The following is a 24,746-nucleotide window of genomic DNA, read 5'->3' on the forward strand; positions in this document are numbered from 1 at the left end:
TTTTGATTCATAATCCCATATTTCTTAATCTGGGAGAAAATTGTGAAATTCCAATAAAAATATTATTACGAAAAAAGCTCAATATTGTCATTTTAGCTAATATTTATTCATATTTAAAAAAGTATTTATTGAATTCTCCATGTGGTCTATATTAAAGGACACTTCATTTAAAATTACAGGCTTTTAAAATTCAACATTGGTGCAAACTTTCTACTTCAAGGGTCGTTCCACGAAATTAGTGCCTTTTGGGTCCCTTTGATATTTTAAGTTGAAATTGTGCACCAATATTGAGTTTTAAACGCCTGTTATATAAAATGAAGTGCCCTTTAATATATACCACATGGAGAATTCAATAAACTACATTTTTAATATGAATAAAGGCTTGCCAAAGTGTCAGTATTCAGCATCCCTCCGTCAACCCTGTGACACTTCTATGAAGATTGCAACCCACTTAATCCACACATTTCTCAAAATGTCACCATCACTGTAAAGACCTAGTTATTTTGTTGCTTTGACATTGATTTCTGAAAATTATTATTGATGCAATGTGATTAGTGAATCATTTACATCTGTCCCTCATTCTAAGGTCAACCCTGTTACATGAACTGAACTCTTGTTTTAGTATGATGAAACTATTGAAACTGAGCTGGTTGAGGATAACACTTCCATTCAATTGCCACTCCCTGTTGCATACAATGATCTTCCATTCCCCCTGTCACAAGGGGATTTAAGAGTATATTGTCAACCCTGTTACTGTATTTGGCACTTAATAGTCACTTACTATAGTCATTTTCTAAATTTAACTTCTTGAAATGGAGAAAACTGTTTTTTTATGAATTTGGTCTTTATGACAGAATGTTAAAATTAGGTGTAATAGTATAAGGGTTGTTCCACCGAATCGTGGAACAAATATCAAAAGGACGCAAAAGGCACTATTTTCATGGAACGACCCAGGAGTATCAAACATGCAGCCTGGTGGCTATTTTCGGCCCAGGAACTGATTTAATGTGGCACCACTTGTGGTCCATGAATCAAGTACTTCAAACAGTGACAATATTTGAGTTTACCTTTCCCAAAGGAAAAGCTTGGTCTGAGGCATCTCGTAGAGATGTCTTCAGATGTCTTCCAGCTTTTGCATACAATAGAAGATGTCGATCTCTCTGGGTAGGCTCGCCATCCAAGAACGTAACTCCAACAAAAAACCTGACATGTATATTAAATAAGCAGGCCAACACTTACACTCATGCAAAGTATGGACTAACAACCCAATGGCGAAGGTGGGTATAAGAAAATATTTCACATCTGTTTTAGAACAATGTATGTGCCTCTCTTATCAAAAGAAAAAGAGCGTCTTAAATAGTAATACTCTTAGATTTACATTTATCTTTATAGCATAAACGTATAGTGTAAATAACCAATGTAATAAAATGTGCAAATAGCATCAACTTTAAACTGCTTCTCTATGGTTACACATGGTGAAAGTTAGCATTGGCCTGCTAATGCGGTGCTAATACAGTGGCTTAATTCAGGAAAAACAGAGCTCACCTAATAGAATGCGATGAACGGGACCGTAAATACTTAGCTTTTCTCTGAAGATATATCTAGGTTTTACTCATTATTTCGAACTTTTGAAGGTTCTTTCTGACATCCACATGGCACATCCTCTGCAGGGCTTGCCCAAGATTGAAGATAATTGAGCTGTCAATCAAAGGCAGGACCTAAATGATTTGTGCACCTCTGATTGGTTAGGTAATTTCTCCCCTAAGGACATGAATATTCAACCCATTAGTTGACCTGTGTTACATTGACCTTTCCCATAGGAAGAGCTGGTCTGAGGCAACCAATTTCCAGTGGGGTGGGGGATGGGTAGATTCAATTCATCCCTCATTTCCTGAGGCTGTATAATCTTCAGAAGTGAGAGATGTGTTCCTGGATGTGGTTTAACCTCCCATGAATTGAAGTGGATGACTGCATTACCTACTTGACATGGCTACTATAAGCCTCTGACTCCTCTGTGCTGAAGAATACGTTGGCTGCCTTGAACCCTGGATCCTAAAGCACCACAGCATGCTGTATCTGCTGCGTCACGAAAAGATCTCATCACACAGGAATTTGAGGGGGAGAAAAGATGGTTTCACACGTCCCCGATAGGCCTCCACTGATCTCCAAACCCAGACACCGCTATGCTGAGGAAATGCATATCCACACGGCATGAGCACAGATTCAGTGAAGGTTCAAAAATCAGCAAAGATTCTAAGATTTCCGATTTCCCTGTCAACAAATTTATCTCAGCGAGGTTCATATTGAGATTGGAAAGTAAGTGTGATGAGCATATACGCAGAGAGGCTTTGCACGCTTGACATCCTCTCAGCCCCTCTGCTGGAAATAACCAAGCACACAACATCCTCTGATTTGCATTGATATGTAGATTCATGCATCTACAAAGATGAGTTATTCATTCATGTATTTGCTTTGAATTCTCGGGTGAGAGTACCTCAGTCAGGCGGAAGTCCGGGGCGAACAACCTAAGCCTAGAAGAAGAATAGGAATTATCACAACAACAAAAAACACATAAAGACCCCACATCAGAAATCTGAAGGTCAGGTGACTGAAAAAACTAAAGTGATGATAATATGTTCAAGAACAGAGTGCTTTGATTTGTGTAGCCTATGCAGCACTGTAAAGGGTTACAGTAAATCTCAAGACGCCGTCCCTACCCTTAGAATTATCAGTCTTTTGTTCCTAACAGCAGAATGAGTTTTCCTCTTTTAAGTAGGCTATGAGGATTAATCATAGTGGCCTGTGTGAGTTTATAAGCCCCAGCATTCTGTCGTTCTTTTATAAAAGCATCATGGATCACCGGTTTGCTCGTCCAGTGTCCTCTCCCGTGGCCACACTCCCAGCACTTTTTAACTTTAAAAATAGTCTCTCACCACCGACTGTGCCAATAAAATGCTAAATACCAAACAGCAGTGTCCCCTACTTGCCTCTCCTTTTCGAACATCCTCGTCTGAATACCTCAATATGTCATTCATTAAAGGGGCAATCTGTAGTTCAAACAACAAAAAAGTGGTCACCCTGCGGTCACCCCGCCAAAACATGGGGCTGGAGAAATATAACCACTATCAAATTCAAAGACAGAGTTGTGCATGCATGGACTGACCATCATTTTAACCATGTTTTGAGGCTGTACGGGGTTTCCTTAAAATTGAATTATTGCAATTAAAACAAGCTTGTATTATAGGGTGTGATGGGGTATGACTGTTGAACTAAGCTCATGACTTATATTCTTCAATAATCAGGTATATATCATTAATTTAAAAGTAAACAAAATGGATGTAGCAATCACAGATTTCACCTTTAAGGAGGAAACCTATTAAATGAATGTGGAATTTTTATGACAAGGTATACGGTATACCTATTTAGATGTGTATGTATGGTATATTTTTCTAAATTCACTGTATGTATCATTAACAGACTTGTATTTCCAATTTGATGCTGCAATGATACATTTATAAGAGCTTCCTTCTTGTGTCCTCCCCATCTGTAAACGATGATATTTTGTCTTTGTGGACATAAGACATTAGCTTCAGTTGCCTCAGTGGTGACTGATTTTCATAGGTAATGATGCTAAATTATACTACTGGGAATAGGGAGGCTAGTATGCCATCCATCATTGGCTAGTTTATAAGTGCTGTCATTATGGCCATCATTCAACCCCTAATATGCTCACAGACATATTCTGCAGATACACGCACACGCACGCACACGCACGCACACACACACACACATACTCACTTTGCCACAAGCTACGAGAGGGGACATCTCATTCTTTCATCTATGTGCGAGTCATTGTTGTGGTGTCAGCTGGTGCCTTCTCTTTTATCACACTGGAAGCTAATGGAAGCAGCAACTGCAGGAGGTGGGGGAGAAGGAAGACACACATACACACACACACACAGCCGTAAGAGGTTGGGGAGATGAGGCGGATCGGCACGCCAGGCCGCGGGGCCAGAGCTGTTTTGTGGTGATGTTTTTCTAGCCTGCTGAGGCCTCGCTATCAGACTGTTTCTGACACACTTCTGTACACCACAAGGAAAGGTTTTAGCCATTTTGCTCTAATTCTCTTTTCATGGTTGGTCTAAACTCTCAAAATACATTTTTGGTTTGTAATACTTTCTTCTAGTGAACCTATTGCCATGTGTACTGTGGCAGGATATGAATATTACAGAAATGCCTTATTTCCCCCCTATATACTGAACAAAGGATTTACTCACAGGTCCTTCAAGCATGGTGGTGGCTGTATCATGTTATGGGTATGCTTGTCATCGGCAAGGACTAGGGAGTTTTATGATAAAAAAAACGGAATAGAGCTAAGCACAGGAAATTTCCTAGTGGAAAACCTGGTTCAGTCAACTTTCCGACAGATACTGGGAGACAAATTCCCCTTTCAGCAGGACAATAACCTAAAACATAAGGATAAATATATACTGGAATTACTTACCAAGTTACAGTTTTGACTTAAATCGTCTTGGAAATCTATGGCAATATTTGAAAATGGCTGTCTAGCAATGATCAAGAACTATCTTGACAAAGCTTAAATCATTTTTTAAAGAATAATGTGGAAAAATGTACAATCCAGGTGTGCAAAGCTCTTAGAGACTTACCCAGAAAGACTGTAATTGCTTTCCGAAGGGGATTCTAACATGTATTCAGGTGGTTGAATACTTATTTAATCAAGATATATTAGTGTTTTATTTTTCATATATATGATTTTTTTTTTACACATTTTTACAAATCTTCTTCCACTTTCATATTAAATGTGACAATTTAAAATGATAATTAAATCCAATTGAATCTTACTTTGTAGCACAACAAAATGTGGAAAAAGTAAAGGGGTGTGAATACTTTCTGATGTCACTGTACATTGCATTTTTTTGTCTCCCACCTGGTTCTATAGTACAACTCCATGGTTTGAGTAATTAGCAATTGCCTTTATATGCTTTTCCATTCTTGCTTTATTTGCCATACATCCTTACTTGTTTTTTTTTCTAGACAGCATTTTCTTAATTGTGTAAATCTATTCATTACAAATGTCATTACACATATCTATTGTCTCTGTTCAGAGATTCAAAACAATTGCCAATTACTACTATTCTGAGGTTTGATGCAGGATATAGCATTTGAGAGGTCTATTATGGTGACCTAATTTCATGACATCAAAAGCTACAGTACGGCATACATAACATTATGCTCGAGCGCAGTGGTTAACATATGCAGGACAGTTATTCATATTTTCTATAATTATTTATTTTTTCAGCTTTTAGTCTTTTTGTATAACATGACAATCGTGCTTTATCATATGACACCATTTAAACACATATAATGTTTATATTATGTTGTGCATTAGGCAGTGAGACAGTTCAAAATAAACAAAACAATGTGATTTTTTTTTACTAGACATAGTTTCTATTTTTAATATAATCGTCAATATCTTCATTGTCATCATCATTTCGTATGTTTCTGTAAGATATGTGCTTTAGTTTCTGTGATCAAAATATTATTGCAGAAAACAGCAACTCTTTAGAATTTTTTTTCAACATTTAGACAATAACTTCCAATGTATTACAGACATTCACAGTTACATGTTTTACACAGTACAGTTTTACAACAAAGTACCAGAGAAAACTGTGGTAGAGTAACTTTATACAAAATTCACAGGACATGAACTGTAGCCATTTCACATTTTCACTTGGTTGTTTTGCTTTTCAAAGTAAACATGTTTTTGTTCGACCGGATGCTTTTCACTGCCGTATAGAAGCCATATAAGCCAACTAGCATTGTCTTAACACGCCATGTCAAATGTCTGTGGAAATTAAAGCTTTGAGCTTTTTACTAGTAAAACAAAGACAACAAAAAGAAAAAGAGAAATAGACCACTCTTCTACTGGCCTGCAACTATACACCTACATTTGTATTGCTGAATACAAATTGATCAAAGTATAATTGATCATTACACATAAAGTGAAATAAAAAGGAATATTTTTAAACATAGAGTTGGTCCAATATTGTTTGCTAGTGTACAAAGTGATATTCTGGAGATCTGCCCAGTCATGCAAACAGACTATGGCTTGATATAAATTGGTTGATAACTGGCTTAAGGCCTTCTCTGTTCTCGTCTTAGATCTGTCAGGAGACATTTTGGAATTTTTCTTTGATGTTCCTGAGGAAAGCATGCAAAAAAGGTAAACAGGATTGACTGTCAGCATCAATGGGATAGTCAATGTTTGTAAATCACTTTTCTATACCCTGTGCGTTTGCATTTAATTTTTGTATGTTTTTGATACCCTGTGTTTCTCAAACCAAACACTACATGGCATAGATCGTTTTTGCTTTCGTCTGCCTACGATTTTGGTCCTCGGTCACAATATTTATAGTAGAAAACATATTAAAAATAATTCTAAAAATGTTTGTCACATAAAAGTTCATTTTTTTACAAAAAAAAAAAGAAGATAAAATCACAGTCTCTCTCACACAAAATGTTTTGCAACAGATATACTGGATAATTCCAGGGTTCATAGACTTTAAACTTCTTATTGGCATTGTGCTTCTTCATCAGAGTTTCCTCATTGCCATGTGGCCTGTAATCAGCCTCACAGAGTGCAAAGTTTTGTAAAGAGATGACTGTGTGAGGCTTAGTAAACAACCACGATAATTTGACTCCGTCCCTTGCACTCCCATGTTGACAATTTTGTTCACTTGTACTTCATCTCTACTATAGTCACACTGTATTTACTTGGTTCATGAAGATATTGAACAAATTGCTATTCTATTATCAATAGTTGTTTTCTTTTCTCACAGTATTACACAGTTTGTTTACATATTTTTACTCAGATTACAGTAGTTTTTGTGAACACTAACAGTCTTTGATTTTAGAATTTTTAATGCATACAAATAAAAAGACATTAACGGGTTGGTTTTACAAATGCAGAAAAATTAAACATGATTTTAAAATCCGGTTTGATCAGATATTGCCCCTGGAGGTAGGTGAATCAATTAAAATCTTGGAAGTCCTTTGTAATGTTCGCCGTTGACTACACAATCTCCATGAGGGTTTTGCCTTGTCTAGACATTGGCCTCAGCGTTGGTCAGGTTTGTTGAGCTCACTATGTTGGGTGGTGGGATGGCCGTCTCTTTTGCCGTTGGGCTAACCGGATTGGGTGGTGGGCTGGTAGGGCTGGTCGGGTTGGCTGGAGTGGCAGGGACGGTAGGGACAGTTGGAACGGTCGGACTAGTTGGGTTCACAGGGCTAGCCATAGCTGGAATGGCTGGAGGTGCTGGGTTGGCCGGGGCTGCAGCAACTGGGCTTGTAGCAGTTGGATTGACAGGACTAACCGGGTTGGATGGACTAGTTGGGTTGGCCGCGTTAGAGGGACTAGCAATGTTGGTCTCGGCAACCACTGTCTCAGGTCCATTCTCCTGTGGCCGTCGGACCACTGCAGGAGGCTGGAACATTATCCGTAGGCGCTGAGAAAGAATCACAACAAAACAGTTAATTAAGTAACACAATGAATGCATCTCCAACATGTCCAGAGAGGAGAAGCTGACTGAAATGATCTATTTACTACTTAATGACATGATAATAAACCATTTGGGTTACATATCAATCATCACCAAATTGCCTTTATTCTCTTGCTCTTAGAGAAAGGGGGGAACATTCCACATTTTTTTATTTAACAAGGCAAGTCAGTTCAGAACAAATAATTTTTTACAATGACAGTGGGTTAACTGCCTTGTTCAGGGGCAGAACGACAGATTCTTACCTTGTCAGCTCAGGGATTCGATCTAGCAACCTTTACGGTTACTGGCCCAATGCTCTAACCACTAGGCTACCTGCCGCCCCATATCCATAAATCATTATGTAGATTACCTCTTTCCAGGTGCCCTTGAGTCCGAGGTACATGTAGACCATGTATCCAGGGATGAGGACCATGGAGGACAGAGCCATGAGCCAGCCCACTCCCTGGCCCCAGGCAGGGAACACGTAGTTGTTCAAGGTGAGAGGAACCATTTGGACTGCACTGAACAAGAACACTCCCTGTGGGAGACATGGTACGATCCTTATTAATCCTGACACCACCTCTTCTCAGACACTTTCTTTCTCTGCCTCAAAATTGCTTGAGGCAGGTCATATTGATATGAAATGTTATTTTCGTTCATGTCATGGTACTGGATGTTCTATTGGATGTGTATGGTGTACTACTTACGGCCACGATGAGAGGGGTGAAACAAACCCAGCACAGCTTCCACCAGATACAGGGCTTGTAGCCAATCATCTCCTGGATGTTGTCATAGAATTTGTTCACACCTGCGAGACAAATGACTGTGTTATCAAAATATTCAAATTCAATTTCTTCCAATTTTCCACTGGTCTGCCATGAATTGTAATGAGGGAGGAGAGCTGGTGTAGTGTAGGACATGTGAGCAGCGTTTGATGTCCCTGAGGGTCAACAGGGTTTGAAGGTGGACTAATGTCTCTGGACAAGTGGGAGTTTATTTGATCATTCAACCTTCAGATTTAACTAGTGTGTCTAGTTCATTCATTGCTCATCGCCTCTTGCCTGAGCGCACATCACTGTAACAAGTCATTTCGTAATGCTGAAATAGGGTGTTTCTGATGCATACCGTTCACTGCAATAATGTATCTAGTGTACTATGTGTATTTGACGTTGTCTAGAGACTCTACCCACCATAGAACCAGGATATGGAGATGCACTCGAAGAAGACCAGGAAGAGGAGACACATCCCACTGGCAGAGTAGTAGTCGAAGAGCTTGAACACGTACAGGCCTCCCTAGTGACACAACACAGAAGGGTGAGTCTTACTACGGTGAGAAATCACATGGTCTGTGGTCTTTACATTATATTCACATCCTCATCTCAGAGGGAAAGATGGTGGTTGGGATTCATTTTCAACTCGAAACAAATCTGTTATTTTTTATATAAAATTAGACAGCGATAGTGCTAACCAATGTAATTCAAATTTTTAACCAAATTGGAGGTTTTGTAGTTCAATCTGATGTTTGACTAATGATGAGAAAGAGAGAGAGAGAGAGAGAGCGGAGGTTTTGTAGTTCAGAGAGAGAGAGAGAGATGTGTTGTACCTGTGTGATGTTGGATAGGCCGATCAGGTACGATACCAGGCAGACAGCAGCGATGAAGAGCTCTCTCCTGCCCCTCAGTGCCCTGGGAAACTCATCCACCAGAGCTGTGATAAAGCCCTCTACCGTGCAGAACTACCCACACAGACACACACACACACAGACACACAAAGGGGGTGGATGCTCAGTCACAAAGGGGAGAGATTTACAGTATTGTGCTTAGTATCTATGTAATGAAGCACTTACAGTGGAACTAACAGCATTTTAACAACTTTTCAGATATGAAACAAGCAGACAATCAAAATATCATTCAAAAATATAAAATTCCCAGTTTATGCTACAAAACCAACTTCATAAGAGGTTTTAAAAATAGGTTATATTTGACTCAGCATTCCATGATGTACACTAAGGCATTGTTGGCAGAATAGACGGATGCAGTTCAATGCATGATTAATATAAATCACCAATACATTTCTTGGTAGTCCAAGAAATATTGTAAATCACTGCTGGCTTGGTACATTGTTTGCTGCCTCCATTCAGGATGCACTGTTTCAGTTTCAATTACACTATATTTTGGACAAAAACAGACAACTGTAGCTAAGGCTGGGAATTTCAATACCATCAAACTAGCAAGGGCAATGATCACAAGTCAGACATGCCAGCAACAAACGCTGACACCACACATCCAAGTATATCGGACCAAATTATGGAAGACAAGAATTGTACTTTTGAATTCCGTAAAGTCGCGTGGAAGAGGTGAAAAAAGTATTGTTGTCTATCAACAATGACAAACCACCAACTGACAATCTAGATGGAAAATTACTGAGGATAATAGCAGACGATATTACCACATCTTCAATTTAAGCCTACTAGAAAGTGTGTGCGCTCAGGCCTGGACGGAAGCTAAAGTCATTCCGCTACCAAAGAATAGTTAAGCCCCCTTTACTGGCTTAAATAGCCAACCAATCAAACTTCTGGGATTTTTTTTTTTTGACCAGATACAATGCTATTTCACAGTAATCAAATTGACAACAGAATTTCAGCATGCTTATAGGTAGGAACACTCAACAAGCACAGCACTTACACAAATGATTGATGATTGGCTCAGAGAAACTGATGATAAATGATTGTGGGGTGTGTTTTGTTAGACTTCAGTGCAGCTTCTGACATTATTGATCATAGTCTGCTGCTGGAAAAATGTATGTGTTATGGCTTTACACTCCTTGCTATAATGTGGATTAAAAGTTACTCGTCTAACAGAACACAGAGGGTGTTCTTCAATGGAAGCCTTTTAAATATAATCCAGTTAGAATCAGGAATTCACCAGGGTAGCTGTTTAGGCCCCTTGCGGTTTTCAATTTTTACTAACGGCATGCCACTGACTTTGAGTAAAGCCAGAGTTTCTATGTATGCGGATGACTCAACACTATACACGTCAGCTACTACAGCGACTGAAATGACTGCAATACTCAACAAAGAGCTGCAGTTAGTTTCAGAGTGGGTGGCAAGGAATAAGTTAGCCCTAAATATTTCTAAAACTAAAAACATTGTATTTGGAACAAAACATTCACTAAACCCTAAACCTCAACTAAATCTTGTAATAAATAATGTGTAAATTGAGCAAGTTGTGATGACTAAACTGCTTGGAGTAACACTAGATTGTAAACTGTTATGGTCAAAACATATTGATACAGTAGTAGCTAAGATGGGGAGAAGTCTGTCTATAATAATGCGATGTTCTGCCTTCTTAACAACACCATCAACAAGGCAGATCCTACAGGCCCTAGTTTTGTCACACCTTGACAACTGTTCAGTCGTGTGGTCAGGTACCACAAAAAAGGACTTAGGAAAATTGCAATTGGCTCAGAACAGGGCAGCAGGCTGGCCCTTGGATGTACACAGAGAGCTAATATTAATAATATGCATGTCAATCTCTCCTGGCTGAAAGTGGAGGAGAGATCGACTTCATCACCACTGTTATTTATGAGAGGTATTGACATGCTGAATGCGCAGAGCTGTCTGTCCAAACTACTGACACACAGCTCGGACACCCATGCATAACCTACAAGAGTTCTCTTCACATTCCCCAAGTTCAGAACAGACTATGGGTGGAACACAGTACTACATAGAGCCATGACTACATGGAACTCTATTCCACATCAAGTAACTGACGCAAGCAGTAAAATTAGATGAAAAAAAAACATTAAAAAACACCTTATGGAACAGCGGGGACTGTGAAGCAACACAAACATTGGCACACACACACGCACGCTCACACGCACGCACACACACACACGATAACATACGCACTATACATGCACATAGATTTAGTACTGTAGATATGTGGTAGTGGTGGAGTAAGGGGCCTGAGGGCACACAGTGTGTTGGGATGTCTGTGAATGTATTGCCTTAATTTTGCTGGACCCCAGGAAGAGTAGCTGCTGCTTTGTATACAAATACAAAAACAAATAACGTGGCTAATAGGATAGCGTATCTATTTATGTAGCAAGCTAAAAACATGGAGCCTAACATTAACTAGCTAGCTGCTAAGAGGATGTCATGTCATGTCATTGGAGGAGTGGGTGAGTGACTGACTTTTTCCCCCCATATCATTTTTGGTGGTTATACACAGTTAGAGATGTGTTTTGCTTAGCTAGCAAGAACGTGAACGACTGTTATACAGTTAGCATATATTTTGCGTTCACAAATTCACTCTGGCTACCTACTCCGATTTCAAAACACTCTCGGTCTGAGTGTGCCATAGCACGGTCTGAGTGTGCCATAAAATAACGGATGAATTTACAAACATGAAAACCCGCTGAATATGACCGGTGTCAGTAAATGTAGGCTAAAAAAAGTTATAGTTAGTCACAAACGCTCTAAATAACATGTGAACAACCTAACCAGCTCTGCTAGGGCGAGTAAAATGGTCAGGGTGCGATGTTTTCTCATTTGCGTCTCAAAGTAGGTAGCAAGCAAGCTAGCCGACTTTAGCCAGTTAGCTTGGATGATGGGTTGCAAGCAAGCTACAGAAGGACGAGTAGGCTACAATTCCCCATCATGTTTCAGTGCAATTTTGACAGTCACCTAGCTGAAAAAGTTTGAGAGGGTTTATCTAATGTTCCTTAGTTACATTTTAGCTCATCTTGCTCTGGCTAGCATTAGTTGTTGATCTTGTCATTGTTGATGTGCGCTTAACTGAGGGGAGAGAGAGCCTATCTTTTCATAGTCGTTTGATCAATAGGACTGTAAAGTTCGCAAATGTAAGAGGACTCCTGTGGTATTGACATATTTGCAGAGATCCATTCAGGTATATTTTGTGGCTTCTGGCGAATGCATTCTAATGATCTAAAGTCACGTTTTTGCAACTGCCTGTTAACACACATTCCAGTTCATAGTGAATGATGGCAAGTGTGCATGGCAAATGGCTTGTTTGCATAAAGGCCTACTGTAGCTATGGTCTGGACGAGCCAGATGTTTTTATTCTGATTTATTTACTGCAGTGTCTATTAATTGTCCAGAACGCACGGCCGCTTTCCCGCTCTATATTGCTATAGAATTTTCACAAATTCCCGAACATTCTAAGAATTTATGAAAACATAAAAATAACATATCTAAGTGGTCGCTTGTCAGAATTTTTTTTTTAAAGTGTCATATTCCTCTTGGGGGTGTATATGAACAGATTTTTAATAATATTTAATATTGCTAAAATGCTGTCAATTTCACTTTAATGTTTATAGGATCATTGATAGTCTTGCTCCTGTTTGTATTTTCATGTTTTATCAACTGCATAATTTGGTAAATTAGTATTTCTATGAAATAAAAACTTCAAAGAACCAACAAAATTAAGCACCTACAATTATCTCAAATCAAATCAAATCAAATCAAATTTTATTTGTCACATACACATGGTTAGCAGATGTTAATGCGAGTGTAGCGAAATGCTTGTGCTTCTAGTTCCGACAATGCAGTAATAACCAACAAGTAATCTAACTAACAATTCCAAAAAAACTACTGTCTTATACACAGTGTAAGGGGATAAGGAATATGTACATAAGGATATATGAATGAGTGATGGTACAAAGCAGCATAGGCAAGATACAGTAGATGATATCGAGTACAGTATAACATATGAGATGAGTATGTAAACAAAGTGGCATAGTTAAAGTGGCTAGTGATACATGTATTACATAAGGATGCAGTCGATGATATAGAGTACAGTATATACATATGCATATGAGATGAATAATGTAGGGTAAGTAACATTATATAAGGTAGCATTGTTTAAAGTGGCTAGTGATATATTTACATAATTTCCCATCAATTCCCATTATTAAGTGGCTAGAGTTGAGTCAGTGTCATTGACAGTGTGTTGGCAGCAGCCACTCAATGTTAGTGGTGGCTGTTTAACAGTCTGATGGCCTTGAGATAGAAGCTGTTTTTCAGTCTCTCGGTCCCAGCTTTGATGCATCTGTACTGACCTCGCCTTCTGGATGACAGCGGGGTGAACAGGCAGTGGCTCGGGTGGTTGATGTCCTTGATGATCTTTATGGCCTTCCTGTAGCATCGGGTGGTGTAGGTGTCCTGGAGGGCAGGTAGTTTGCCCCCGGTGATGCGTTGTGCAGACCTCACTACCCTCTGGATAGCCTTACGGTTGAGGGCGGTGCAGTTGCCATACCAGGCGGTGATACACCCCGCCAGGATGCTCTCGATTGTGCATCTGTAGAAGTTTGTGAGTGCTTTTGGTGACAAGCCGAATTTCTTCAGCCTCCTGAGGTTGAAGAGGCGCTGCTGCGCCTTCTTCACGATGCTGTCTGTGTGAGTGGACCAATTCAGTTTGTCTGTGATGTGTATGCCAAGGAACTTAAAACTTGCTACCCTCTCCACTACTGTTCCATCGATGTGGATAGGGGGGTGTTCCCTCTGCTGTTTCCTGAAGTCCACAATCACCTCCTTAGTTTTGTTGACGTTGAGTGTGAGGTTATTTACCTGACACCACACTCCGAGGGCCCTCACCTCCTCCCTGTAGGCCGTCTCGTCGTTGTTGGTAATCAAGCCTACCACTGTTGTGTCGTCCGCAAACTTGATGATTGAGTTGGAGGCGTGCGTGGCCACGCAGTCGTGGGTGAACAGGGAGTACAGGAGAGGGCTCAGAACGCACCCTTGTGGGGCCCCAGTGTTGAGGATCAGAGGGGTGGAGATGTTGTTGCCTACCCTCACCACCTGGGGGCGGCCCGTCAGGAAGTCCAGTACCCAGTTGCACAGGGCGGGGTCGAGACCCAGGGTCTCGAGCTTGATGACGAGCTTGGAGGGTACTATGGTGTTGAATGCCGAGCTGTAGTCGATGAACAGCATTCTCACATAGGTATTCCTCTTGTCCAGATGGGTTAGGGCAGTGTGCAGTGTGGTTGAGATTGCATCGTCTGTGGACCTATTTGGGCGGTAAGCAAATTGGAGTGGGTCTAGGGTGTCAGGTAGGGTGGAGGTGATATGGTCCTTGACTAGTCTCTCAAAGCACTTCATGATGACGGATGTGAGTGCTACGGGGCGGTAGTCGTTTAGCTCAGTTACCGTAGCTTTCTTGGGAACAGGAACAATGGTGGCCCTCTTGAAGCATGTGGGAACAGCAGACTGGTATAGGGATTGATTGAATATGTCCGTAAACACACCGGCCAGCTGGTCTGCGCATGCTCTGAGGGCGCGGCTGGGGATGCCGTCTGGGCCTGCAGCCTTGCGAGGGTTAACACGTTTAAATGTCTTACTCACCTCGGCTGCAGTGAAGGAGAGACCGCATGTTTTCGTTGCAGGCCGTGTCAGTGGCACAGTATTGTCCTCAAAGCGGGCAAAAAAGTTATTTAGTCTGCCTGGGAGCAAGACATCCTGGTCCGTGACTGGGCTGGATTTCTTCCTGTAGTCCATGATTGACTGTAGACCCTGCCACATGCCTCTTGTGTCTGAGCCGTTGAATTGAGATTCTACTTTGTCTCTGTACTGGCGCTTAGCTTGTTTGATAGCCTTGCGGAGGGAATAGCTGCACTGTTTGTATTCGGTCATGTTACCAGACACCTTGCCCTGATTAAAAGCAGTGGTTCGCGCTTTCAGTTTCACACGAATGCTGCCATCAATCCACGGTTTCTGGTTAGGGAATGTTTTAATCGTTGCTATGGGAACGACATCTTCAACGCACGTTCTAATGAACTCGCACACCGAATCAGCGTATTCGTCAATGTTGTTATCTGACGCAATACGAAACATCTCCCAGTCCACGTGATGGAAGCAGTCTTGGAGTGTGGAGTCAGCTTGGTCGGACCAGCGTTGGACAGACCTCAGCGTGGGAGCCTCTTGTTTTAGTTTCTGTCTGTAGGCAGGGATCAACAAAATGGAGTCGTGGTCAGCTTTTCCGAAAGGGGGGCGGGGCAGGGCCTTATATGCGTCGCGGAAGTTAGAGTAACAATGATCCAAGGTCTTTCCACCCCTGGTTGTGCAATCGATATGCTGATAAAATTTAGGGAGTCTTGTTTTCAGATTAGCCTTGTTAAAATCCCCAGCTACAATGAATGCAGCCTCCGGATAAATTGTTTCCAGTTTGCAGAGAGTTAAATAAAGTTCGTTCAGAGCCATCGATGTGTCTGCTTGGGGGGGGATATATACGGCTGTGATTATAATCGAAGAGAATTCTCTTGGCAGATAATGCGGTCTACATTTGATTGTGAGGAATTCTAAATCAGGTGAACAGAAGGATTTGAGTTCCTGTATGTTTCTTTCATCACACCATGTCACGTTGGCCATAAGGCATACGCCCCCACCCCTCTTCTTACCAGAAAGATGTTTGTTTCTGTCGGCGCGATGCGTGGAGAAACCCGTTGGCTGCACCACTTCGGATAGCGTCTCTCCGGTGAGCCACGTTTCCGTGAAGCAAAGAACATTACAGTCTCTGATGTCCCTCTGGAATGCTACCCTTGCTCGGATTTCATCAACCTTGTTGTCAAGAGACTGGACATTGGCAAGAAGAATGCTAGGGAGTGGTGCACGGTGTGCCCGTCTCCGGAGTCTGACCAGAAGACCGCCTCGTTTCCCTCTCTTTCGGAGTCGTTTTTTTGGGTCGCTGCATAGGATCCGCTCCGTTGTACTGTTTGTAAGGCAGAACACAGGATCCGCGTCGCGAAAAACATATTCTTGGTCGTACTGATGGTGAGTTGACGCTGATCTTATATTCAGTAGTTCTTCTCGACTGTATGTAATGAAACCTAAGATGACCTGGGGTACTAATGTAAGAAATAACACGTAAAAAAACAAAAAAACTGCATAGTTTCCTAGGAACGCGAAGCGAGGCGGCCATCTCTGTCGGCGCCGGAAGTCTGGACATGGATCCCTTGAAGCATAGTATCATTGTTGTACTTTAATTTTACCCAATGGGTAAATATACATTATTTTTTATTTAGAACATTGTTGTTCATGTAGTAGTATGATAACCATGTAACAGTTGTAACTAATAACAAAGATTATGGACATTGATGGATTATATTGAATTAATTAAGATAATGGAAAGCCATACAATATGATAACCAGCATGTTATCTAGAACTACCTAAATAAACAGTTAAAAACAACCACTGTTATCGCTTTTTTTTAGTACTAGAGAACTCATTTTGGCAGTCACCTTAGAAATATAACTCCAACATGCAAAATAGCCATTTCCCTTGCAGTATGAATATTTATAATTCCATATAAAGAAAAGGTTAGTCACAAAAAAGAGCACTAGTGTGTCAACTCTGTTCCATATAAAGATGAGTAGCAGAATTTAGTATCATTGCTAGCAGACTCAGTGGCCTTGCGGTAACCCAAATATCACACACAAGCTAAATGCATGACAACAGAGCACCAGGGAGCCAAGAGAGAGGTGACATAGTTGTATTAAAAAAGGTTGACAGTAAAAGTCTAGGCTCATCTGTATCTGTCCATTAGCAAAAACAACTGAAATGAGCTTCTCATGTGGAGAGACCAGGGAAAAACAGCTGGATATGTACCTGTGCTTACATATTTAGGTCAGACTAGCCTGGTCCTAGACCTATAGGTGCTTTAGCTAACTCCCCTGACATGGCATGGCAATGATACTGATAGGATTGGGCTAAAGCACCAAGAGATTGCAGAGCAGCCTATGAAAACAGCCTTACCTGACTGTCAATCCCCAGCATCAGCAGCATGGAGAAGAACAAGATAGCCCAGAGAGGGGAGACAGGCAGCTGGGTCACAGCCTCAGGGTAGGCCAGGAAAGCTAGGCCTGGACCTGCATACCAAACACACAACACAACACATTGGTTCACAGTTTCTTACGGCTGTGTTTCTCTGTGTGGATTGAGGTAGAAGCAGAGGTGAATTATTAGACTTAGATTGCTGCGAGCAGAAGTCAGAATAGACAGCCCCTATTGTGCACTGATGGTGCAATTACAGAGGGAGCATTGGGTTTACCTGAAGCTGCAACTTCTTCTATGGGCCTCTTAGTCACGTTCGCCATGAAGCCCACAATAGAGAAGATGACAAAGCCAGCAAACATGCTGGTGAAGGAGTTGATGCAGCAAACTATGATAGAGTCTCTGTGGAAAGGAAACATGAAAACGTCCTGTTGTCAGAGCTTATGGTGATCTGTCATCTCTTCTGTAGCATCATCATGGATTCCTAAAAAGGCCTTTCTCAGGAGAGAGAGCTTATTCCTTATTATTGCTGAGTTGAAAACATATCCCTGCTTAATAATATATTGATGTTGGCCACAAAAGGTGTGCAATGAGATAGTAAAACAAAGGGAAATGTGTTTTTTGTGCAACATTCCAATGGGGAACAATGTTCCTTTATCCAAAGAGGTTTAATATCACAGTAATACTTATGTATGAAATAATGCAATGCCCATTTTTAATGGATACCAAGCTCCTATTTGCAAAGAAGAGTTTTCCAAAAAGCAACCCTTATTTACAAACCAAATTGCATGATATAATGTTTGGTCTATAGCTAAATAATATTGGGCCGCTAATAAGCAACAACAAGTAACAACAAGTACATTGAAATAAATGCAAGTTGAGGCTGCATGATTATATAACTGATGAGCAATTTGTGGGACATAGGACCAAGGATGGACTGTTTGGGGAGGATGTGAAATCTTTGCCTAATCTTCTTTTATTTATGTGATGCACATCCAAAGCTGTATGAAGGGCCCCATACTAGACTGAATCACTGTATTGATTATAATAACGTTAATCTAGGCTTCTCATTGTCAATGGCTAATAGTAAGGTCCACATATACTGTTGAGGCAGAGGTAGGCAACTAGATTCAGCCGTGGGACGATTTTTGTCGGAGCGGATGGTCAGGGGGCTGGAACATAATAATCTGTACACTGGAAATTGACCACAACTCAGCCCAGAAATAGATTGTATTTGAAAATAAGAATAATTTCATACCTTGATTCCATTGAGACACGATCACATATGTCTCTTTTGTTTTGCGGGGGTACTTGGGAACAGATCTACTCAATTAAACAACATTTTAGCTGAATTTCTGGTGATTTTATCATTTTTTGACCCAAAACTAAAATCCTAATATATATTGCCGACCCCTGCGTTAAGGTATACTGGTCTAATGGTTGCCTTTTCAAGTCTTGCCTCATACATTATCTTTCCATTTAATAGAAGCCTACCTCCATCTTACCTGTAAACATTATTATTAAAAGGGTTATAGCTCCCAAGAGCTATCAGTGAGCCCAGTCCCAAACCGTAGGAGAAAAATATCTGAGTGGCAGCATCCAGCCATACCTGACAAGGGGAAATAACCATTTAGCCGTTTGACAAAGGAGGCTGAAAAATGGTTGATTCACATGCCAGTATTTATCTTACATAGAATGGTAAGTTCATTCATTACCTCAGATTCTTTTAGTTTTTCAAAGTTAGGGGTGATATAGAAGAGAATGCCATCCATAGCTCCAGGTAGAGTCACTCCACGGCAGAACAGAATGAATAGCATGAAATAGGGATACGTGGCCGAGAAGTACACAACCTAGAAAATGTAATCAACGAGTCACCATCAGCAGCAAAGGAATGCACGTTAAAACTGTTAACCATCGAGTTAATACATTTGCAATTCAGTCTCTGCTTTCAACAAAGGCCTATTCACTAGAGAGGAAAACCAATGGATTTCTTGTCCTCCAAACTCTCACACAGAGAACAGTGAAAAATAAGAAAATAAATCAACAGAAATCTAGTAAAGAAATTCATTGAAGCTTCAATTGGATTCGACACCATCTCTTTATGCTTACATGAAACCCCTTATGAGATTTTAGAGCTAAAAACGTAGGTGGGTGGAGCGTTTTGCCACCACAACAAATGGTATTTGCTATGGTCACATGACACATTAGATTTCCGAAATGTAGCACCAACAGGGAGTGAACTGGCTCCAACTGAGGGGGAGAGGAAAGGACAAAACCAGATTTTAGAGGGCTTGTTGCTCTCCCTCCTATCATCACCCCCCCCCCCCCCCACCCCCCATGACAGGAGGCACCATGAGCCTGAACATGATTACTGAATGTTTGATGTATCTCCTCCCATTCTAAAATCAATCTGGACAATAGTCAGTGCAATATAAATGATTAATGAAGGTGATATGACTCTGATCGACAACACTGTTTTTGACAGCTGCAGTTGTTTTTAATCTTCAATTGTATCTGTAATTTGTGACACTTTGTCGTTTGTGTGTTTTTTGTATTTTCCTGTAATATGTTATGCACCCGCTGATATTTCCATGTTTTGCCTTCGTACCAGGTCGCCCACGCAAAATAGGTTTTTAACCTCAATGGGTCTTATCTGGTTAAATAAAGGTAAAAAATAAATAATACATGACAACGATTCATATTGCATCACTGTCACACATTGGCTGCCAGAGAGCTTTTACATACACCTAGATCTGCCTTGCGAAACCAGTCTCTTACCTTGCCAGTCCAGCTCACCCCTTTCCAGATACAGAAGTAAACCAGGACCCAAGCGATGGCCAGTGTTATTGCCAGTGGCGCTCGGATTTGCCCTGGTTTTTCCAAGCCATCGGTCATTTGATGCATGTTGCGCCTATAAGCAACAATAAGACTATTATACACACTGGGAGAATGCTTTGCAGCAAAGGGACATTCCTTTTACACTCCTCAAGCAGGCATGCAGGGTACTGTAACGCTGTGCTGGAGCAACAAAAAAAACCACACAAAAAAAACAAGCAGTCAATGTCTTACTCCCAAAACTCCATCACCGCGCTGGTAAGATTGGTGTTATCAACAATACTGTAGTTTGAGTAACATTTGTCTGTGTTCCATGAATTGCCACATGAGCTCCATGGAAGTTCCTGAAAAACAAGAAGGATAATGCCTGTTTTCCTCCTCGACACAATGAGAGATCTCACACGATATCAAGGATGTTTACAATCCCCAGTGAGAAATACTTTTTTGTCTCATCCCCATGTGGCTTGTAGGAGGTAAAATGGCGGTACTTACAGAGGTAAATGAGTTGTAGAGATAGTATATGGCCCAGGCAATGATGACAATGTAGTAAATGTTAAGCCAGAAGGACAGGACAGCTGCTGCAAGGCCAACACCTATGAGATGGAAATTGATGACATGTTTGTGCATGCTCCTAATGCTCCAGTATATTCAGAGAGAATTACAGCAGAACTCTCGATCTTTTCTGGTTATGGCCGTGATTAGCCTACCACACAATAAAGATTGAATGCACAAGTGGGCCAGCTGACAATTAGGAATTTGATTTAAAATACCCCCCCAAAAATGACCGTAGAAGATACAGAAAGAGCATTGCACGAGTAGAATTTATACCTTTGAACACGGGAGCCAGTTTCCAGACTCCAAGCCCACCAATTGAAGTGTATTGACCAAGAGCGGTCTCAAGCAGGAACAGCGGCATCCCAGCGAATATGAGTGTCAAAAAATAGGGGATCAAGAAGGCTCCTGCATAGACACAAGTAAATCAATCCAAATATAAATGTCAGAATAAAACCACACATATGCAATGGAATGTTACTTACAGCCCACTGTAGAAGCTAATTGGAATAATTCAATTAGGATAAGAATAATGCATGTCTGCGCTCTTACACGAGGGACATATTCACTCTTCATTTCACATAATAATTAGAGTGCTCGAAATGGACGAAGCACTCACTGAGTAGTGAAATGAACTTACGTTATATGACTTTTTAAAATCGTGTTTACCTCCACCATTTTTTCCACAGAGATATGGAAATCTCCATACGTTTCCGAGTCCAATTGCATAACCTACACACGACAGAAGGAAATCGAATCTCCCTCCCCAGGTTTCTCTTTCGGGAAGATCCTTTTTCGTCTTGTCGCTTTTCACGTCCAGTGACTTGGGTTTGTCATTAGTTGCCACTTCGTTAAGTTCTGTTACTTGTCCATCCGTTTTGGTGCCGTTCGTCGCCATGTCTCTCGATTTGTAGTGGTCCTGGCCTTGGGACGCGAAGCTTCAGCACCAGTCCACACAGACAGCAGTTTCGCGGTTTTTGACCAAAACCTTTGAACCAAATGTCTGGAAGCAGGTGACCGCTATGGGGACACGGCTCGTCAGTTGCCGTTAACCTGGAATCGGTGAATAGAGTAATTGGTCGGTTTTTGAGAGCCCACTCAAATTGGAAAATGTATTAGACAACATGGTGACATTTACAATTGATTAGCACCAGAATGAGAATGTAATTTTTGAACGAATCCAATGCCATTTACAGGCATTGTATGGAGCTTGACTGTTCAAGCTATTTGTAAGCTACCTAATTTTAAAAGCATTTTTAAAGTCAGATGTTTTCCATCGATGCCACTCAAGACACTAATAACCGTCTCACCAAACACATGCAATGCAGAGTCTGAGACACAACAATGCCATAAAAAAAACAATGATGGCACATCAATGATGGCACATGAGTTTTTTCCCCAAAAAGCAACGCAGACAATTGGGATGTGCGTAGATTGATATAGGGTATAGTCTACTTCTCTCTCCCCCAATATTCTTACAAATCAACACAATTTGCAATTGAAATACAGTCAGTTATCGAGTAGGCCTATGCACATCACCGAATGCATGATTATTTGCAATGACAAAAACTTTCTGACGTTGTTTAATAAGAATCCAAGCCATCCAGCTCACGCGCAAAAAAACAACATTCGAGAATGACATATGCAGATCCAATATGAGAGAGCAACGATTACACCGTGCAATTGACACGTGCAGATACGCTTACTAATTACCTATGCACTGGTTTTAGTGGACAGGAAAACCAACAGCAATGTCTCAACCAAACTGGATCACAATTGCATTGGAGACAAAGGAATGCCCAAAGCATAACGCTTTACGCATCAGGCTGCACAAATAGTATTCCATTCTAGTCGATGATTAGAAAACCAAACGCACTTCTATATGGCAAAACATGTACACAGTTTTATGAACCATTCAATTAACCAGGAGTGCCACATGCTGTATTTAATTGGCTATAAGACATGGTCTAAAGTCATTAGGGTTAGCAACGTTCCATACTGCCACGTTCAACTATACGAGTTTAATCACCGTCATTATCACTTACAATGAACAATTCACGCAATTGTAATTCACACACACGCCAAATAACTCAATTTACTTACAATAAAGCTGTGCTCTCTGCCACCGACGATGTGCTGCCTGCCACAAATCTCGAAACGAGGTATCCGTAGATTCCCCCTGAAGTTGTAAACTTCCAGTTTTACTTGGAACATAAAGATATTGTCTTTCCATTAAAAGACTTGGAACAAGCGCCAAAAGTGTCTTAGAGGAGAGCGCGCACGTACCCCGCTGCAGGGAGCTGTCCAGCGGCTAGGTGCTGACGAGGTGGCTGAATCAACACGAGAAGCAGCCGCTTCGCCTTGTGCAACTGTCTAACATCAACAACCAGAAACGTTCAGGGGAGCGCAATTCTCAACTCCCATCTACATAGCGTCAATGTCATCTGAAAGTCGCCCCCCTCCTCCTCCGTGTAGTCTACACATCCACTACTGACATCGCACTGCATGTTTTCTCAATATTTCATGATTTTCTAACGTGTTTTCACTGTTTGGGAAATCCTGAGTAGTTCTATAGCAGGGGTAAGACATTAAGGGAACACGAGTTTCTCCGATGATAGGCTATCACACATTTGTAGAGGGGGTCATCAACCTATTGGCCACCTTATTTACACTATAATAAGATGATATAGCTGTCCCCCAAACTTGAACACACGTATGTGTAGCACTGTTTTTCCCCTCCTCGACCTGTCACGGTCTTCAAATTAAGGAAAAATTCTAAACACCTCATTCCCAGCCAGCCCCAAGACCCCAAATATGTCATCAAATACAACCCAACCCTCCTCAAATCAAATGTCATCACGGGGTGTTAGATGCAAGCATATCGAGGGCAGTCAATGCACGATTAACAATTCTAAACTGGCATAATTTGGAAGGTGAGGCTAGTTGGTGGCCGTCTGCTTTCTGGCAAGTGTGATAAGGGAGCCTGTCAATAAAGGGAGGGGGCACTGGCTGATTGTCTAACTCTGCCTGTAATCGTTTTTTAGCCTACCGTCTCCAGAAATGAAAAGGCTGACGTGAGAGGAATAAAGTCACCCAATGGAGAATAATTGAACTCACAAATTCAAATAAATATGTTTCTTCAAGCCGTAGAATTCAAGCTGCAAGAGATTTTACAGATGGGGTTGTCCTAAAAGTGAATACATGCAAGCCTAACGGAGTGTTAGCTGAATTCTTTTGTTTTGAAATGTTTTGTTGTATTTTGTCTCTCTCGAGAAACCAGACAAATGCAAGGCAAAAAGAAAGCAACATTACCCTCTATGGAATTCTAAAAAAAATAAAAATAAAGTTTTGACTTCAGTGGTAAGTATATAACAATATTATCTGACTTTGATGCAGGATAAAAACTGTATTGAAAGTATTCTGAAATAAGAGGAACATTTTTTCATCATACATAGATAAAGTGATTTTTTTTTATAGATGTTTTTTTCCATATCAGGTCAGTGACAAAAGTTTTTTTTTTTTGGGGGGGGGGGGGATTTACACTGTATAATTGATGACATTGTGGTTGACAGCTAGCTATATCTTATTACTGCTCCGTTGAAGCATACCAGGTCTAAGTAGTTTTTACCAAGCAGTTTTGTTGTGAATTATTGCTATGGCATTGCTTACAACATATTTTTTACCAAACAAAGAAGCAAGATTTGACACTTTGTTATTTTATTTTGTCATAATACCACCTCGAAATAGCTTAAAATGTCTATATTTTATCCATACTCAAAAATTGTGAGAGACACATTTGCGAGACACTTGATTTTGAGATATATTTGACTCATTTTACTTAGTTGTGTAAAGTGTGGTGAATGGAAATTATAGTCCATTCCTAGAAGTGAGTTCCCAGTTAATATCAGGGGCATTTTGGCAGTAGAGTACAGTACAGTGTGAATGTTCCCATCCTACTCAGACAGTGAGAGCAGAGCGGCTGAGAGGGCAGCAGATGGTAAACCAATGA

The 24,746-nt window shown here is 40.8% G+C and overlaps 1 protein-coding gene across 1 annotated transcript; it reads right to left on the reverse strand.

Moving 5' to 3' along the window:
* Positions 1 to 5,524: 5,524 nt before the first annotated feature.
* On the reverse strand, positions 5,525 to 23,717 carry LOC109907771 (sodium- and chloride-dependent GABA transporter 1). The gene is made up of 15 exons (XM_020505965.2): positions 22,841 to 23,717; positions 21,407 to 21,790; positions 21,014 to 21,145; positions 20,678 to 20,778; positions 20,420 to 20,529; positions 20,129 to 20,261; positions 19,066 to 19,200; positions 18,856 to 18,959; positions 17,628 to 17,752; positions 17,333 to 17,445; positions 9,163 to 9,294; positions 8,750 to 8,852; positions 8,267 to 8,367; positions 7,930 to 8,097; positions 5,525 to 7,526 (listed from the first exon to the last, which is right to left on the reverse strand). The coding sequence occupies exons 2-15, from the start codon at positions 21,633 to 21,635 to the stop codon at positions 7,125 to 7,127; spliced, it is 2,088 nt and encodes a 695-aa protein (XP_020361554.1). The 5' UTR covers positions 21,636 to 21,790; positions 22,841 to 23,717; the 3' UTR covers positions 5,525 to 7,124.
* Positions 23,718 to 24,746: the final 1,029 nt, after the last annotated feature.

The sequence above is a fragment of the Oncorhynchus kisutch genome, linkage group LG17 (assembly GCF_002021735.2).
Source record: "Oncorhynchus kisutch isolate 150728-3 linkage group LG17, Okis_V2, whole genome shotgun sequence".
Taxonomy (NCBI): domain Eukaryota; kingdom Metazoa; phylum Chordata; class Actinopteri; order Salmoniformes; family Salmonidae; genus Oncorhynchus; species Oncorhynchus kisutch.

Excerpts from the sequence above, each read along its gene's own strand:
- LOC109907771 (XM_020505965.2), bottom strand. The coding sequence starts at position 21,635 with ATGGCGACGAACGGCACCAAAACGGATGGACAAGTAACAGAACTTAAC. Across the intron at positions 20,779-21,013 it reads ACTGGCTCCCGTGTTCAAAG|GTGTTGGCCTTGCAGCAGCT; the intron begins GTATAAATTCTA and ends TCCATCTCATAG. Across the intron at positions 8,368-8,749 it reads CTCCATATCCTGGTTCTATG|GTGTGAACAAATTCTATGAC; the intron begins GTGGGTAGAGTC and ends TTTGTCTCGCAG.